Source organism: Peromyscus maniculatus, chromosome 6 (genome assembly GCF_049852395.1).
Source record: "Peromyscus maniculatus bairdii isolate BWxNUB_F1_BW_parent chromosome 6, HU_Pman_BW_mat_3.1, whole genome shotgun sequence".
In the NCBI taxonomy this organism is placed as follows: Eukaryota; Metazoa; Chordata; class Mammalia; order Rodentia; family Cricetidae; genus Peromyscus; species Peromyscus maniculatus.
Window position 1 is genome coordinate 116877886 of NC_134857.1, and position 20657 is coordinate 116898542.

Here is a 20657-nt window from a genome sequence, read left to right on the forward strand (position 1 = left end):
ACAGAGTCAGCGCTAAGAGCTAACACTTCTGAGCACCTCAGGGCTGTGAAATGAACAGCAAATACATCCGCCTCCGGACATCAGAGACTGCATTTCCCTGACGTGCCAAATATTACTTTGTCTCTGACTCAAAGAAAGTTTCAAATATAAAGTGAATTTGAGATTCCATACTGATGCACATTTACTGCTGGGACCTATCTAGTTCAGGTCCTCATTGCTCTAAGTCCATCAGCTTTACATAACCTACACTATACACTGTACAAACCACGGCAAGACAGAGTAATGCCTTCCTCAGAGGGCTGATTTCTCTACGCAGACATTTATTTACTGCATTTATGCCATGTGCCCACAGTCTCACTTCTGTGGAGAGACTGTTGCCCTGCAGTTATTCTGAATGAAGAACAATTACAATTCTGGTGGAAGAGACATATGCACACACACACACACACACACACACACACACACACACACACACACACACACACGAGTGGGACGGGGAAGTCCAGAGAATAGACCTATAAAATATAGGGTCAAAACCTTATATATATGCTAGTAAATTATAATCGTGTTAGGAACTAATCTCATCATAGACCATTAGTTGAGCCTTATATTTTTCACTTTGGAGACATGATAAAGCAGTGTTGACTTCCCTGCTTCGCCTGTCATAGCCTAGTTCCTTCACGTGTGTTAAAGGGTTATCATTACAAAAGAAGTGGGCTAAAATTCATTTCCTGCATTTCCATAACCTTGGTTTCCCAAGCATAAGCATAATTTAGAGAAATAAGCAATTTGAAAATATGGATTTATGGTGGCCCCAGACTTAAACTATCACAATTGTTTAATTTCTTTAAAGATTATTGTCTTTCTTGGTAAGGTCTCAGTCTCTCTCTTGCACTTGCAAACATATATGATAAAGTGAATATTTTAAAAAATAAAACATAAAGCATAAACTATAACAAATATAACATTTATGTGTATAAGATATACAATAAATATATGTATATGTAATAAATACATACAAACTACAAATTATATGATCTATAAATGTATTTTATATAAATGACAAATAATAGTTTATATATCACATTAATTTATACTTTACATATAGAGAACACAAAATAAAAAATATTTTATATGAGAGAAAAAGAAAAAATAATCAAGGATGTATATGCAAATATTGACATTTTAGTAATGAGTGACTTTAGTGTGCTATTAAAATACATAGAAAAATATCTACTGCCAGAGAACACACATTTGGTTATTTTCTCTAGTGGAATTAGTTATAGTAAAAAATAGTGCAGAATTTCAAATATAACATTATTCATTCCTCGTTTGTCATCTCAGCCATTATGTAGCTCTAGAAATACAGACAACTGCCCATCATCTAGAAGAATTCACACCATTGTGAGAAGTAGATGGACCTGGGGGACAAGTACTAAACTAAGATCAATTGATTACAACTCGAAAATTGGCCCCAAATAAAATCTCTACTAATTGGGTTAAGATAGTATACATGATACCATATATATCATATCACAATAAACATCACATATATATGTGATAGATATGTAAATAATAAATAGATAATTGATGATAAATAGATAGATGAGAATACATTCACACTCAATTATATTAGTTTACTATAGTTGACTATATTAGTCTGTTGATTGAAAAGATAAATATAAATGAAATAACTTAAGTATATCTTTTTTCAGATGTTCAAAATATACCTACTCCATCACTGCCAGAAAATTCTACAACAAAATCATCTGTCACGACGCCAGGCACTATGGCAATAAAAAATCTTACCAACCCGACAGATGGAACACCAGCTAAAGGTATGACCTTTCTATATAGAATGTAGTTTCTCTTAAGAGAAAAACTAGTAGGTCCTATATAATGTACTATGGGAAAATAATTGTTATAAAGCTAAGTAATGCTTCACTATTTACAAATTCCTCTCTAATTTGGAGGCCTTGCTGAGTTTCCTTAATGATGTTCTTTTGGATCACTTCTTGTTTGGGGAAGGCTCTATTGTGACTGTTATATAAACAAAGTTTATTTTTAGAGAAGAAAACAATTATCATACCTAAGTCATAAAAATATCTTTTTAAATATCTCAGTTCTCCACTTACATAGCACAGCCAACAATTGGAAACTGTACAAACTGACAGATTTTGTTGGTCATATGTGCTAATAATAGATTTAGTTTGAAGATTTCTGTAACAATTTTATCATAATTGTTATTGGATGGAGCATCAACTATGCCAAGAATTTTGGTTAAGTATTAAAATATATTATTTAACTGTCTTGGTTGGAGCTTCTATTGCTATGAAGAAACATCATGACCATGGCAACTCTTACAAGAGAAAACAGTTAATTGAGTCTGACTTACAGTTTCAGAGGTTTAGTAGATTATCATCATGGCGAGAAGTATGGCAGCATGCAGGGAGGCAGACATAGCGCTGGAGAAGGAGCTAAGAGTTCCATATCGTGATCCGCAGATAACAGGAAGTAAACTATCACACTGGCTGTAGCCGAAGCATATATGAGCCCTTAAAGCCTGCCATCACAGTGACACATTTCCTCCAACAAGGTCACACCTCTTAATAGTGCCACTCTCTATAGGCAAGCATTCAAACACATTAATCAATGATGGCTGTTCATACCTATCCACACCACCACATTAACCATCTTTAAAATTTTGCAATGTCTATGGGACTGGAGGCGTATATCTTTAATCCCATCACTTGGGAGGCAGAGGTAGGTAGATCACTATGGGTTTGAGGCTAATCTACTCTGCATATCAAATTCCAGGGCAGCCAGGTCTATACAGAGAGACTCCGTCTCAAAAAGAAATAAAGAGAGAAAAAAGAAAAAAAAGAAAACCATTATAATCACTCAGTTTGAACTCAATCCTCAGGGGAGTCTTTGCCATGGAGGAGATGGAAATGGGGGGTGGGCTGGGGGGGAAGGCGGAGGGGGGAGAACAAGGGAATCCATGGCTAATATGTAAAATTAAATTAAATTATAAAATAAAATAAAACTCAAAGGATTTTCAAGCCAATATTTGCTATCTTGTAACACCGAAAAAATAAATAAATAAGATATCTCATTCAGGCTCAGTATTCAAAAGGAAAAAAAAATAAACTTGCTAGTTAATTGCCAGAAATATGAATATTTAGAATGAATGGATGGCTGAAATTTTATCACTGTATTTCTCAGCTCTGTACACCTTCCTTAATTTTCACTCTAAGGTCAGGCTCACACACATACATATCAACAATCTGGACTTGAATGTGATGGTAACTTAACAGACCAAGAATATCATGAGCAGAATCTATTTCTATCATGTTTGATTCTACAGTGAAAACAAACCAGTCCTCACAGAACTCCTTGACCAAATCAGAAGAAAGCATACTCAGCAGGAACAACATGGATTTTAGTCCCGGTATATCGGAGAATCTTGTTTCCACCGAAGAAAAGCTCCAAACAAAGTAGTCACAGCCTAGGAAGTCTCCAGCCATCACCACAGTGTCATGTTTCATTTTTCGGGATTGTCTCATTTCTGAGCACTCAGGCTTCAAATAGGATTTTTACAAAGGGTGACTATCTGCTGTCTTCTCTAAGCTTCAACTGCCTCTTTAATATGAATTTGGCTGGAAGTTGGCAAGAGTGTATTAGGTTTGCAAACAGTGATATTTGCACAAGAGCCAAGAAAGAGAATGTGGGTGCTGATGTTACATCCAGGCCCCCGTCTCTATACAATTCTATGGTCAAAAGTAATATCCTAATAATAATGCAAACACCGGAACAACATTTAGCTACATGAACCATAGAGGCAGGGGCTGGTGAAAGATTTGGGGCAGAATTGGAATTTGTGATGCCAGAAATGCACCTTATTTTGCTGACATTATTTCAAATAAGTTAGGACGTTATTTCAAACCTGCTCATATTGAGACAGAGAAAGTTGATTTTTTAAATCATCTTTGCAATGTGTGTGTCCTATAGTTGGGCATGAAACACCCCTCTCTGAAGCAAGGGTGTGTCACACTTGAATGTAACATAGCTCATATAAATGTACACCCATATGCTTCTCCAAATTTCTTTTGATAGACATTGCTGGCAATTTATCTCACCCACTTAATAAATATTACACTTTGGTATGTGTTCTCAAAACTTCTCCTAGTGAATTTGAATTGCTTACTTTCAAATGTAAAATTGTAATAAATTATATAAATTTTGTCTTTTATTAATTTGTATTTCAAAAATATTCAGACATATTGTGAAGCAAGGAACATTTTAATTATTCTCCCTATATTCACCTCCCTAAAATACATTTTTACAGATTTCATCACATTTTTTCAGCTTTCCTTGTAGCCAGAGGTTTTTCTGCATCCTGCCCAGTCCCTCTGCTGCTTATAAAATAATCATTCAGAGACTTAATATTAATTATAATTGTTTGGCCAATGACTCAGGCTTATTATTACCTAGCTCTTACAACTTAAAGTAGCCCATTATTATTAATCTATGTATTGTCATATGGCCATGGCATTACCAGTCTGCTGGCATCTTACTCTTTGGGTGGCTGGATGGCATCTGCCCTGACTCCACCCTTTTTTTTTTTTACCTGTATCTCTGCTTGGAATTCCTACTTGACTCTAAGCTGCCTTGCCATAGGCCAAAGCAGCCTTGTTTATTAACCAGTGGGAACAACACATATTCACAGTGTACAGAAAGACATTTCACATCATTTCCTCTTTCGTGTCCTTCTTTCTTCTCACTTCAATCTCTCTATTTATTTGGTAATTAAAGTATTACAGAATCCACACTAAAAATGTGTCTCAAATCTTGAGACAGTTTATTGCAAAGCTATAACGCCATTATCAAATCTACTTTCCAAGTTATTATGACTTTAGAATGACTTAGTATCAAATTAGAGTACTTTTAAGTGATATAAGCTAGTAGCCGTGGATATAGTAGTGAGACAGGGATAAGGAGGAGTTAAGTCCATTCTGGGGCCTCTAATGAGACCAAGTGACACTGCCTGTAGAGCAGCTTGCTACAAGGTAGGAAAGGCAGGCTCATCTGCCCTGTGAGAAACAGTCTGGAGTGGAGGGAGCAGAGTGAGGGAAGTGACCGGGCAGCTGGAGGAGGATGGGTTGGGATGCTAATCAATGGAGAAAAAGCACTAGAGAAAGAAGACATGAGACTACTTTGGCCTAGCCTGTTTAACACCATTCTGTATTAAGGGGAGTTGGAGTACCCACACTGGCTGAACTCATCCTCCTAAAGGTAACACAGTTGCATACAGTAATGAACAGGAAGAGAAATCTGCCTTAATTCCTCATGTTCTAAGTAGTATGTCAGGCATGTGAACAGCTTAAATGTCAGGCAGGTTTATATGCTGACCTCCCCCCTCAAAAACAAACAAACAAAAAAACCAACCATGGCATAGACCAAAATACTTCACACACACACACACACACACACACACACACACACACACACACACACACACACGAGCACGCACGCACGCATGCACGCACGCATCCATGTACACACAGTATACACATGTACACACCCACCCACACACAGAGCCACTTCTCATTCTTCCTTTCTTAAGGCCAACACAGTGCTCCTACCCACAGTAAAGGATTTATAAACAAAAGAAAAAAATATAGAAGTCTGTTTCTTCTCATTTTTGGCTTCCCAATCATATTTTCTTTGTGTAAAATTCAAAGAGGAGTTGGTTCCACAGAGCTTATAAGTGTCTTCCTTCTGCCAATGGCATTGATTCCATCACAGGAAAAGTGAAGCAAAAAAAAAAAAAAAAAGAAGAAGAAGAAGTCTGCAATGGAGCAGAGAATTCTCCTCATAGTGACATAGCTGTAGTGGAGAACTGATTGACAGCTTGGCCTGGAGCATGTCTTGCTTTCAGAGACTTGCACAATTACAGGCAGGACTTGACCTCTTCCATCATGGCCATCAAGTGACCTGTGCATTTTGTGCAAAGGTCAGTGAGAGTTAAAAGATAACATCTTGCAGGCAAAGCGTATCATCATCAGAAAATGAACTTCAAGCACACAAAAATAGATCTGAAATTTTGTCTTTAACATTGATTTTTATTCAGCTTGGTAAAGAAACATTTGATAGTCAATGCCTTTACTTTGGAGTCCTGGTATATTAATATCAACATGATATAATTGGTTAAAAAATTAAACAAAATCCCTGTATAGGTTCTTAGTTGTATATAAAACCCAGCTACCAAAATACTCAATAAAATATTTTTAAGATTAAAGGATGCAAATAAGCTCATTTGAATGTGAATTTTCTCATCTCACCCCTGGACAGTGTCAGATGTCTACAAAAGAGAGCTTCTTTCTCTTCTTTTTTAGAGAGAGGGTGGAAAGAAAGCCCCAAGGATGTAGATGCCCTCATGTTTATTTTTATTTTAGAACTGTTATTACACTACATTTATTCATTTTGTTACACACATGACTTCCTTCCCCTGTGTGGTTTTCAGGGATTGAACTCAGGTCGACAGGCTTGGCAGTAAGTGCCTTTGCCCACCGAGCTCTCTCTCAAACTCTGCACTTCCTTTATTTAAAAACAAATAAAAAAGAGAGTAGTTGATAATGAAGTGGTGTTAATGAGATAAATCAACTAATAGAACAAAAACATTTCAGAATTAATATTAAAATCTCAAGTACAAAATAGGCATTCAATTTTACCTACAGCCAGGGATGTTTCCAGCCAGCTATTTCATGAGACTTTGCTCCGGTGATGTTTCAGTTGGCCATCTTCTGTGCAGGAAATGCATACTTAAAACTGAAAAAAAAACAGATTATTAAAATCTAGTCTCATAAACTTCCTTGTATGATTAGATGGAAGTACAATAGGATTGTGTGCATCACCTTTCTCTTCTCTTGTTATCTTCCTGTCTATAAGTTTGAGTTGAAAATGAACACTATGTGGAAAATGTTGCAAATACACATTCACTAAACAATAGTAAAGTTATGATACAATATACTTTATATATATGCAGTATCCACTTATGTTTATATCAACTTCAGTCTGTTTCTCTTAAGAATTATTTGAAATTGTTGAATTGTTTATGAACTTTAAATTAGCACAAATGACAGTTGCCATTAGTTACCAGTAGTTCCTCATAATAATGGTGTACATTTTTCTTCAGAATTTTAATATATTCAGCACATAAAGAGAAATTCACCATACCATATGTACAGTGCTACACATATTTATAAGTGGTTACTGATAAATTAGTAACAATCCAAAAGTGTTACAGTTCTCACCACAAGCACAAATGCGTATTCATATGTGTACACACACACACACAAGCACACATACTCACACATTCACACAGATGTCCTGTGAGGTAATAAACTTGCCTGAACAGGGCTTCCTCCAAGACTTTGTGGGCAATATCCAACTTTAAGCATCTTTTTGCTCTAGGCAATTTCAGGAATAATTTGTAGCTTTTAATAAATATTCTTTTAATAAAGTACAAGGACATGAAGATCTGCAAAGGACTATGGTGTATCTTATGCAGTCGACACAGCTCATGATTTTGACAGTTACTCTCCAGTAACATTTGCTTCTTTCTCAACAAACTTTCCAATGCTCTTTAGTATTCAGGAATAAGGCCCCATGTTTACTGGGAAATGCATTACAATCTTGCTTCATACATGCATGCCATACTAGGAGTTAAAACTATTTGGATTTCTGAAGTATTCAAAGACCATCTAATGAATGAGCAGATTAATTTTAGAAGTTTTCAAGTTCCTCCATGTCTGGTTTTTATAGAATTTTTATTACCATGAATGACTAAGTTAAGGAAATGAAATATAATTCTGAAATAAAAGTTACATTTCATGATTCTATTTGACTGGATCTTTTTTCCCACAGGAAAAAAATAAAGTGATTTTTATCGCTAAAATTTAGTTTTTGTAATACTTTTTTTGCATGTTTAATGATAACCAAGTAATAACCTGCAATAAAAATGTGGTGTTTGGATCACTTATACTGTGTGTGTGTGTGTGTGTGTGTGTGTGTGTGTGTGTGTGTGTGTGTGTTTTTAAATCAGTCATTCAATAATTCAATACTTGTATTCCTCTTTAGACAGAACGAGCTGGAAAACAATAAAAGGGTTACTTAGTACATCTGTAGATTTATTGCAGATCATTTCTAAACTTGACTTTTAGTCATTCCTTGGCAGATGAGGTGAGATTGTGATTAATAATAGTAATAATATCATCTGTCTTATCAAACTAGGCACAGCCAGTGATGAATTATCCAAAACAACTCCGGTACCAGCATTTAATTCACCGACAACAGTAAAAAGTAAAGGTGAGTATTGATGCTTTTTGTTGTTGTTGAGTGTGTGTGTGTGTGTGTGTGTGTGTGTGTGTGTGTGTGTGTGTAAAATGCTTGGGATTTTCTATAGATAGTATGATGTCATCTGAATATGGAAAAGTTTAGGTCTTCATTCCCAAAGTCAATGCCTTTGATCTACTTAGATTTATTATCTGCCGTTTCTCTTTGGGAGAACTGCTGGAGTGATGCTGAACAGTGGTGAGAAATGACATCATTGCTTTCTTCCTAACTACAAGAGAAAGTTGTCAGGATCTCACCATTTAGTGAGATATTAAACTCCAATGATTAGTTTTTAAAGATGCTTTTATCATGTAAGAATTTTAAGTTTTCAAAAATGATTTTTCTCAACATATTGAGGTTGTCATGTTATCATTCTTTATTTTATAAAGATGGCATGTAACTTTGATTGCTGCATGCTGAACTAACCTTGCTCACTTGGCAAAAATTCCCTATGGTCATACTGTGGAATACTTTTCCTATGAGGCCGGTTTCATTTATATTATTTTGCTAAGAATTTTCATAAGAGATACAAGCTTGAAGTTTTCCTACAACCTTTGTTTTCTTTTAATACCACAGTAATATTAGCCTCATTAGATTGAGTTGGGATGTGGTCTGTTCTCTGCAACTGTTTTTGAAAAATTGTGTGATCTCTTCATATTACAAAGGCAAGTTACCATTTCAGGAAACTCACCATTAAATTAGGCTACTCTTGTCTGTCTTCTTTTCCATCAGAAGAAAATATCCTACTTAAAACCTATGAAGAGCGCCAATATCAACAATTCAGACAAGTAGGAGTTGAGTCACTACATGGAAAGTGGGGTGATAAATGTGGGAGGAGAAGTGGATTTGGGTACATTTTTTGAGACTTCTGTACAGGGTCTAGTACAAACAGAGGAATAATAAATATATAGAGAGGATTAAAAAGCTACTAATATTTTCTGCCCAAAATCATCAGGGAAAAAGCTATAGGGAAAGAAAATTCAAAAATCAATATGATACTGGAGTTTCTAAGGAAGAATGAGGGCTTTATTATTTATTTTTATATTTCCTTATTGTATTTTATGTGTATGAGTATTTTGCCTGCATATATGTCTGTGTTCTGTATGTATATGTACCAAGTGCCACAGAGGCCAGAGGACAGTGACTGTTGCCCAACCAGTAGTTACACATGGTTGTGAGCCTCAACATGGATGCTGGGAATCGAACCTGGGTCCTGTATAAGATCAGCCAGTGTTCTTAGCTGCTGAGGCATCTCTCTAGCCTGGCAGAAGGAACTTTTAAATTTTGAATTCTGAATACCTTTGATGATATCAAACTACCTCAACATATTTGATTTCTGCACTTTTTATAATACAGAAGGCCACTTCAAGTAGCTCTGGAATGGCCTTTTATTTAAAACAAAGTGATATTTTATTCATGGCCTAATTCCTACAGGACCCTATCTTGGTAACTGGGGTTAGAAAATAAAGGAATTTGGGGATCCTGTCACACAGTTAACAATGGTCTAAGGAACAGTGTGCTCCCATTCCTCAACCACAGCTCATCTGAGGTCCTTCTGCACTCTCAAGAATGAGGACCTTGCTGTGTGTACAACTCTAATGAACCTATTTTATCCAACAGCACATAAAATTCTTTCCCATTTTTCTCTTGTTAGAAGTTCAAGTCCAGAGTCTAGAGAGATTGCTCAGTGATTTAGAGTATGTACTTCACTTGCAGAGAAAGGACCCAAGTTTAGTTCCCAGTACCAGCATAGGGCAGCTCACAACTGCCACATCTCTGGCCTCAGTGGGTACCTGCACTCATCTACACACACACACACACACACACACACACACACACACACACACACACACACACACACTTGGAAGAAATACTTTTTAGGTGTTGAAATTCCACTCACCTTTGACTACTCTTCTCTTCAGCGTACTCCTGTAGCTTAATTCCAGTGTCTTGAGCTATTGTTCTTAGTAATGCATGCTGGAGAGAACCAAGTCTTAATCTGGGCTATGTTCCTTCACATAGAATTTCCTTCCTTCTAGTGCAACACTGAAATTAACTGACAAAGTACACTACTTCACTACTTCTTTTCGTTCCCAAGAAAGAGGCCACAAGAGTCTTCAATAAGCTCCTATTCTCCAGTCTCCACTGATGCTTAGAAATATCTTCCTAGTACATGGAGTGTAGACACCCAGACAACCCACAGTCTTACCATAAGTTCTTTGACATTATCCCAGAAGGCATTGAGGGAATCCAGACATTAATTAAATCTGTCCCTGACTATTATCTTGTTACAGAGACAGAATTTCTATAAATTACTGACTTCAAGTCATCCTTGAATGTGAATTTGTCAGCTGTTACTTAAAAAAAAATGCTATTCTCCTAGGAGTTAGTAAGCACAATAGCACACATTAAAATAATGGCAGTCTTAACAAAGAATCTGTGAGTGTCTTAAATTTGTATAGCTCTAAATTAATTTTATTATGCAACATTTAAGAAAATAAACACTTCACAAATCTGTTTGCCAGTGTTTCATTGAGAATATTTATGTGTGTGTTTCTTTCTTGTTGTCCTTTTATCTGGCATTGGTATCAGGGCAATACTGGCTTTATAGAGTGAGTCAGGTAGCATTCCTTCTTTTTCTATCTTATGGAAGAGTTTGAGGAACATAGTATTAGCTCTTCTTTAACAATTGGCTAAAATTTGACAATGAATTTATCCAATCCTGGGCTTTTCTTTCTTAAGACACTATCTTATTAGTGCTTTAAGCTCACTACTACACAATTGCTTATTGCTTATATCTCCTTGATTACATTTTGTTAGGTCGTATGTGTCTAGGAAGTTGTCCATTTCATATACATTTTTTAGTTTGTTGGAATATGCACTTTCTAAGTATGTCCTAAAGGTCTTGTGAATTGCATTGATATCTGTTGTGGTGTCTCCCTTTTCATCTCTAATGTAGCAATTTTAGCATTCATTTTCTTTCTTTTGGTTAGTTCAGTTAAGCTTTTGTCAGCTTTTGTCTTTTCAAAGAATCAACTATCCCATTGAATCTGTGTACAGTTCTTTCCATTTCTGCTCTGTTCATTCCCCTGGATTTTTCTTATTTCTTTCTTTCTATTGACTTAGGATTTGGCTTCCTGTTTTCCTATGACCTTTAGATGTATCATTTTTATTTGTGTTCTCTCTATTTTTTTTTTAAAGTAAGCATCTATAGCTGTAAGCTTCCCTCTTAAGATTACTATTGTGTCCCATGGGTTCTGGTAAGTTGTGTTTCATCATGATTTCATTCTAGGGATTTTAAATTTTCCTCCTAGTTACCTTGATGACTCTTTATCATTCAGTAGTGTGTGTACAATCTTAACATTTCATTTTCTATAATTTATCCTGATGGTGATTTTTAGTTTATTTCCATTGTGATCATGTAAAAAATAAATAAATTCAATTTCCTTGCTTTGTGTTTGACACTAAGATCTATTTGATGGAATCTCTGGAATATTCTCTTGTAGAATTTTTATGATTTCATAACACATCTGGACCTTTTTATCAATTTTGAGTTTATTTTTGTTTGTGGTAGCAGATAAAGGTCTAGTTTCATTCTTTATTTATGACAGTCTGATTTCTCAGCAACATTTATTGAAGAGATTATTCTTTCTCCACTGTGATCTTTAGGTGTCATGTCAATGATTAGTTATGCATATTTGATTTTATTTCCTGATAATCTATTTTTTGTTTGTTTGTTGTTTCACTCTTATATATATGATTTATACCAGCACCATGCAATTTTGATTACTGTTGCTTTGCAATGTGGCCTAAAATCAGAAAGTATGATGCTTTCAACTTTTTATTCTTTCTCAAAATTGCTTTGGTTTATTGATTTTTGTGATCTCATATGTATTTTAGAATTTGTTTGTTTGTGTCTATGAAGAATGTAAATGGGATTTTGCTTCAGATCTTCACTTTGCTCTGAATATGATGGAGATTTTAACTAATTATTCTAAGCCATGAGCATGATGTATCTGTTTTTGTTATATACTATTACTTCTATAATTGTCTTATAATTCTTAATGTTCAGAACCATCACCTTTTAGATTAAATTTATTCATAAGTAGGTTTAGACCATCTTTTAAAAATGAAACTAAGCTAAATGTCATTTCTGAGCTGTAACATTCACCAGTATATGCCTTAGTCAATGCTAATCTTGTCAGAATTCATTCTCTTGTGCCAAATTTATTTTTAAAAAAGATGATTTTACTCTAGGTATCAGATAAAACAGTGCTTTCCATCACAGACTTCCAAATGTATAAAGCAAGTTGTCATTCTTCCTCTATAATTAAAATAATAAATTTTTCCCTTTAGTCAACCAGTTGTAGCCACATAGTAAATCACTAATATAATCCATGACCCTATTCATTATTTCTCACAATAAACTTAGTTTCCAAAATGTATAAAACTAATCTCACATTGATAATTCTAGAATAATGGGATTAACTTTGCACATGTTATTCTGCTCAACTCTAAGCAATGATTGACTTTAAGGGGACAGGTAAAGTCATTTCCCTTAAACTGTCAATCTGGTACTGATACGACTCCTTCAAACATGTTCCATACTAAATTCACTTTATTCTAACCCCTATACAGATAAAAATGCTTAAAATGCTAAAAATTTCAAAAGACCTGAACTCCAAAATCATAGGTTCTAACAGTAAAATCAGAATTATCTCGATGTTACAATTCTTCTATAAATTAAAATACAAGTCAAAACCACAATGAGATGCTACTTTACGCCCCTGAGAAAGGCTGTTGTCAGAAAGCAATAACCATAATACTGGTAAGTAATGTAATTAATATAGATATTATTGTGTGAAATAATATAAACGGTCCCCCAAATAATTAACATTTAAACAATTATATGATCCAGCAACTTCATCACTGGGTAGACATCCAGGGGAAATGAAATTACCATCTCAAAGATACATATATAGGCTCATGTTCACTGTAGTATAAATTACAGTGGTCAAGAAATAGAATCCACCCAAAGCACAGCAACTGATGATGGACATCTAAAACTGTAATCAGGTACACAATGGAATAATATTCAACCATAAAAATAATGAAATGCTGACTAAATGGGTAGAGACGGACACTATGCTAAGTTTAATAAGTCAGCCATAGAAAGACAAATAACACCAGTCTCACTTGCATGTGGAATCTAAAATAATTGTCATAGAATCTAAGATTAGAGGGTAGTTACCAGAGGCTAGAAAGACTAGGAGACAGGGAGAATTAGACAAAAGTTTAGTGAGGTCAGAGTAAAAATTTTTGGTCTGCTAGTCTGGTGTACAATACAGTGAATATAGTTTAAAAACATACTGTCATAAAAAACAAGAAGGATTTGAAGGCTTTTAATCAAGAAATGACATTATTTGAGGAAATATGTTTACCTTCATCTCAATGTTACACAATATAGATATGTATCAAAAGAGCATGTGATCCCATTAAAATGTATGGTAGTTTTGGTTTAAATTTCTAAATGAATTTAATTAAAATATTCAATTTTGCCTATTTAACTTAATGTATATATAGCATTCTCTGAAGTTACAGTGTAAGTTATAGTCAGTCCAATGGGAGTTCACAATGTATTCTTAGAAAAGTAGTCAAAAAAACTGAAAAAAAGCAATATGCAAGTTTAAAGGCCTGCCTCAAGATGGATTTCCTTTTACTTTGGAGTACTGGTGCTCATTAGCTGCAGTCTGAAACATACTTTGTGTGAATCAAAGGATCCCATCAGTGTATCAATATTACAGAGCTCAAATGTTAATAATCTGCTGTGGGATGTCTTTCTGTATGCTATAAATATATGTTGCTCTGATTGGTTGTTAAATAAAGCTGCATTGGCCTATGGCATCTTAGAGATAGGCAGTAATCCAAGCAGATAGTCAGGAAGAGAAAGGAGAGGCAGAGAGATGCCAGCCTGCTGCCAAAGGAACAACATGCCAGCAGACCAGTAAACCACGGAACACATTGCAAAACATACATTAATAGGAATTGGTTAATTTAAGTTATAAGAGCTAGCTAGCAAGAAGCCTGCCATGTGTAGTGCAATTGGTAATTAATATAAGCCTCTGAGTAATTATTTTATAAGTGGCTGTAGGAACATGAGCTGGGCAGAATCGGAGAAAACTTCTGACTACATTTGGCACTTAACGTGGTGCATTGATCCGCATAGACCTAAGAAAGCTTAAAGATTCTGAATGCACAGAAATGGAGCCACGCTAGGCTTCCTAGTCTCACAGTCTCATGCCAGTAGCAGTGCAAACTCGTCTCCCTACAGCTGCCTGCAAGATGGAGCTGGTTGTCAGCCACCATAAGCTAAGCAGCATGGCAGATTCCTGCCGCAGTACAAAGTGCCATCTCCAAGCCATGCAGCACACTGTGTGGCAAATTTTGCTTTTGCTAGTACAGATTTAAAAAAAAAAGTTTCTGGGTTACACGCTTTTTGATAGAGGCATAGATCCACTGCCTCCCAAAGTCAGCAGAGAGTATGGCTCCCAGAGCTGTTGGTGGATTACCACAGCCATGTTGGAAAGCTGAGGTAGGCAGAGCCAGCAGCCAGGCCCCCACAGTCCTGTGGCCCACTTAAGAACAGATTCAGATGGAATAAAACTCTAAACAGTTTACAGTGTATATAAAAATGTACATAGGCTTGTAAGTGATAGCAAAAGGAGTATATGTAGTTACATAAAGAAATAGATCATTTTTAAAAATAAAGTCTTTAAAGAGACAGTAAAAGTAATATAAAAAATAAGCCATGTAACGTTGGAACTTACACAGAGAGTCTAGATTATATTGTCTTTGGGATTTTTATCTGTAGAAAGACATTTGATTTTAAAGGCTACCACGTTAAACCAATATGTATATTTTAAATCTATCTTGACTTCAAAATTGATGTCTAAGAATATGTTGCTTTAGAAAAGAGGTTCTGTTTTTGTCTCCATAGAAAATGAGAACCTGTGGATTCCTTTCAGGCTAATATGGTTTGATCAGCCAAGACCCCCTGAAAGGTCTCCAATGACACCATGACCCAGATGATCCAACATCCAAAATCAACTTCAAGGCAACTGGCTCAGAGAATACAGCCTCACAGACTACTCCAGTCAGGACTTGACCATAATTCTTAATTTTCTCAGGATCCCCATAAGATTTCCAGCACCCCCTACCAGCAGGAAGTAGTATGAGAAGCTATAACCAAATTCCCAAAATATTGTTTATAAATGTTTACTTTTATTTAAAGGGGGTTGATTAGAAATACAATCTCTTTGTATTAAAAAAAAGGTAGATATAGATATGATAGGATAAAAGGGTAGATTATTGTATTTCCTTTTAAAATTTGTTTAAAATGTTTTACATTGCTGTGGATTTTAGTATATTGATACAAATTTAAATTTAATTTTGTTATACTGTATGTATATTTCTACTCTTGTTTCAGGTATGTTTTTGCAGCTCATTTGAAATTGTAATGTATGATTAAGAAATATATATTTATAATTAGTTATCCATAATAATCAAAGTTATAGTCATGCTATATCATCTTTGATAGTATTGTGCTCCACACCTTGATCCTGCTCACCTCAGGTCTACTACATACATTTTAAAATACATTATCTTCACACCATCCAAGACCCCCCTCCATTCCACCTCTTTGTGAGGTAACTGAGCACTGTACTGAGTGTGGCCTCTCATTCCGCTTTCATCTGTAAAGTTCCACATTAAACAGGCAATTCTCTAAGCTAATTGGAGTCTTCTGTTACTCCATCTTTGTTTTTAGGTTCTGATCTAGAAACATTTTATGTATCTCTGCAGTGCATCATCTCTTTCAACACAAATAATTGGAGACTGATGTTGTCTCACTTGTCAGTTTTTGCTTCTCTTCTTGTGCCTTGGATCCTACCCAGAAAATCACTGCCCGGAACAATGTTTTGAAGTGATTCACCCCCAGTTTTCTTCCAGTGAGTTTAAGAATGTTAAGCCTTACATTTAATTGTTTGATGCCTTTTAAGTTGCTTTTTGCATAGAGTATAAGGTAAGGTTCATTTCAGTCTTCCACTTAAGAATATGTAGTTTTCCAGCATCATTTATTGACTGTTCTTTATCCAGTGAATATTTTTGGTACCATTGTTGAGAATCAGCTGGTTGTAGATGTAGTGAGTCTTCTCAAGGTTCTCTGTTCTGTTCTTGGTCTATGTGTTTGTTTCTATACCCACACCCAGTTCTGTAATTACCCTAGCTTCGTAGTGTATTTTGAAGTCAGGAAGTGAGATGACCCAAGGTGATTCTTGTGCTCATGATTTACTTTCACTCTTCATGGTCACTTGCACTGACATAAGTTTTTAGGAATTATTATAGTTTCATAAATAATGTCATTGGTGCTTTGATGGACAGTCATTAACTATAACTTGCTTTGGGTAATATGTATTTTTTGCTATAATAATTTTTCAAATCCATGAACTTAAAAGGACTTTTTAATTTATATGTGTGATGTGTGTTTTTAAATTTTTAGCAATGTTTTTCAACTTTTACTAAGAAGTCTTTTCATTCCTCAGTGAGGCATATTCCTAAGCATCTCATTGTTTTGGGTAGTTCTTGTTCTTTCATGATTCTTTCTTTATAAATTCACTATTGGTGTATATAGGTATTATTGATATTTATGCTGATTTTTATTCTATTATACAACAGTATTGATTTTCTTCATAAGTTCTAATATTTATTGGATGAAACTTTGATGATTTTTTAAAAATTAGATTTATTTTATTTTATTATGTGTGTATTTTACCTGTATCTATATATGTATGCCATATGCATGCCAGATGCCAACAGAGGTCAAAAGAGAGCATTGGATAACCTGGTACACAAATGGTTGTGCACCATCATATGGGTGCTAGGACCCAAACCTAGTCCTCTACAAAAACAGTGTTCTTAACCACTGAGCAATATCTCCATCCATATTGATTCAACTGAAAACAGAATAATTTAACTTTGTTCCTTCCACTTTTATATAGTTTCTAATTTCCTTTTTTCTTTTATAATTGTGGCTACAATATCAGTTCTATATTTAGTTAGAGCTAAGAGAGTAAGTGTGTCTTATTCTTGATTCTAGAAGAAATGTTGACAGTTTAATTAATTCAATGTGATGCTGGCCATTGGGTTGTTACATATAGTCTATATTATCCTTGAGTTATTATCCTTGTATCTCTAATCTGTTGTGGACCTTTATCGTGAAATGTCATTGTTTGTCATCTATTGAGATAGTCATATGATATTTACACTTCAGTTTGCAGACTAGGTATATTATTACATTAGTTTATTTGCACATCCTGTCATCCTTGTACCCCTAGGCTAAAAACAACTTGATGATTTTAAGTGATCTTATTAATAAATTTGATTTTTTAGTACTCTTATTTTTCTGGATCAAATTTTTTGTTGATAATTTCATATGTGTGTACAACACATTGTTACTACTGTCCACCCCCTCACCCTATAAGTCCTTTCCCACATTCATGCCATTTTGTTTTGTTTTTGACTCATTGATTTTTAACAAGGGTCAAGTGGCAAAAAGTTTGGAAGTATCTATTGGATCCTGACAGGCTCGCCATTTTATATACAACTGAAGACAATTACTGTCCCTCCCCTAGAATCCATGAGTCACCAATAGTTCAGCAAAGGGAGGGAGCACCCCAAGAGCTCCTCTCTGATCCTTAGATGGATACAGCTAAATGGAAATGAGTGTGGAAGCATCCAAAAAATATAGAAATGGAACTACTATATAACCCAAATCTACCAGTCCTTTGGAGTACATCCAAAGGACTCTCTATCCAACTAAAGAGACACTTGCTTTTCCATGTTCATTGCTACTCTAGTCACAGAAAAGGAATCAGTCTAATTGTCCATCAACTGATGAATGGATGATGAAAATGTGATACATGAATATAATGAAATTTTATTCAGGTATAAAGAATAACACATGTAAATGCATGGAATTAGAAAAGAAATATGCTGAGCAAGGCAGTGAGCCAGGTCCAGAAAGACAAAAGGAGCCTGTTTGCGCTCTTCCACAGGTCCTAGCTTCAAACTTCTTAATTTGTGTGTTTAACTTGGAGCACTTCTAGAAACCAAGAGACTAGGAACAGGTCTTTGATGGGTTCAATGCCCTAAGGGAAGGGAGCTATTAGAATATACATTTCCATTTCCATGACAACCTTTGCTTTCTGTCTATGTGGGTCTTTACTAGTCAAGTGGGTTGGTGGGCTATTACTGGGTATTTTTACACTTTTAATTCACTCTGACAATCTCTATTATTGGGACTTTTGCTTGTCATTTGACTTGTTTCCTTCTGGTTGCTTTATTCTTCATTTCCTTTGTTCATTTTGTGGTTTGAGGGTTTATTGAGCCAATATTAGATTTTTTTTTCTATATTCCTTTTATGAATCTACTTTTCTAGTGGAATGTGCACTGATACATGTGCCTTGGTGAGAGTAATAGTCTTTCTTTCACTCTGCAATAGGGGTTTCTTTGAGTATCTTCTGTGATGCTGGTTTGATTGACATGAACTCCCTTAGGTTTTGCTTGCTTTTGGATGCTGTCACTTCCTTTTGATTTCTTAACCTCATGGATTCTAGTAATCTTGGTTGGCACCTTATTTCTTTTAGGCCTTAGAATATAACTTTCTATTTCCTCCTAGCATGCAGGATTTTTGTTGAGCATTCTGCTGGTAATGTAAGGAGGAGACTATGACACTTTTTCCCCCGTCAGATTTTAGAATGTTTTTATTGTCTTAAACTCTTAATATGTTATGATAAAAGATTTTTGGTCATTTCTAGTGGTGTCTAATTGGTCTCTTATTTCTCCCAAGATTAGAAAAAAAACTCCTATTATTTTTCTGCAAACAGAGTTGCTATGCCCTTAACTTTTCTCATCCACTTTGGGTGGATATTAAAAAAAAAAAAAAAAAAAAAAAAAAAAAAAAGCATGATTTTTTTTTTCACTTAATTCTGTCCTGAAAATATTGGGTGCTGTCTTAACTCTTTCTTCCTGTTTACACTACCTTCCCTCCTGTTTCCAATTTTATTCCTTTCTTTTACTTCTGACTGGAACATTTCAAAAGACCTAGTATCAACTTCATACATTCATCTGTCCAGTCAATGGTACAAGTAGATGTTCCATGGGGCAAGACAGCACCATCACTTACACTTAGACCTTAGGCAGGAAGACTTAATGTTCCATTTTATATCATCTGATGAATTCTTAGTCAAAGATTTCTACAAAGGAACTCTTCTTAGGACATTTCCCAAGCAGACACTGAGTTACTATGTGGAAAACAGAGACTTTTAACTGCTTGTGTCCTCTATTCTCAAGTGCTAAGTCTGTACTTGGGATAGGGGACACCTTTTGAATTTCTGAGCTATCAAAAACATCAAAGTCTGCTCTTCTGCAAAAGGACCACTACTATTTTCTCAAGTGTTTCCCCCAATTTTACACTTCATGATGCTTCTGATTTTATGCCCATTTCTGTGTTTTCTTTCTCTTATATGATTAACAATGTGGTTTGCATTTGAATTTATTTCAGTTTTGTTTACATTTTAAATCCTAGAGTGTTTCTATCTGAGGATGTATTTGTCTACTATTTATAAACCCTTTCAAACTCTATTGGTTTCTCTCACACAAATGCCTCAGGAACATTAAGAATTTTCTTCATAGATTCTTGCTTTTCATCATGAAATCTCTACTCCAGCCCATTCTGTAATAAGAATCCTCTAAAATGCTTTCCTGCCTAGTTCCAGCTAACTTCATATCTATGCAGTAAAAACTGTACACTAACTGACATTTATGTGTTATTTTCTTTACTGGCCTAATGGCCCTATACTGAACTTTGAAAATACTGAAGAGCACTGGTCATTTCAAACATAATTGTAGAAATATAGATTGCTTCAAGTCAACTTTTTCCAGTATTATTTTTTAATTTTGGTTTACTTTTGCTTTTAATTTTCCTTTTAAAAATTACAACACATGATTTAAGATAGATTTTATTGTTTTCCTGGTATCTCCCACTTCTCTGGCTCTTCTACATGCATGAAGTCCTCTCCTAGGCAGCATGAAAACCATAATGTTCTCTAACTGCTACCATTTCCATATCATCTTCTTTCTAGTAGTAATTAACTTTTTTAATCGAATGTGGGTAGATTTCAGACATAACTCTCTTCACATGA

At 35.1% G+C, this 20657-nt stretch overlaps 1 protein-coding gene across 1 annotated transcript in view; it reads left to right on the forward strand.

The window, feature by feature from the left end:
• The window catches only part of Emcn (endomucin), a 90648-nt gene that overhangs the window by 29815 nt on the left and 40176 nt on the right, over positions 1–20657 (forward strand). Inside the window, exons 2-3 of the mRNA XM_006970332.4 lie at positions 1716–1838; positions 8296–8370. Of these exons, the coding sequence (XP_006970394.1) occupies positions 1716–1838; positions 8296–8370 (198 nt within the window). The remainder of the gene's footprint in view (positions 1–1715; positions 1839–8295; positions 8371–20657) is intronic.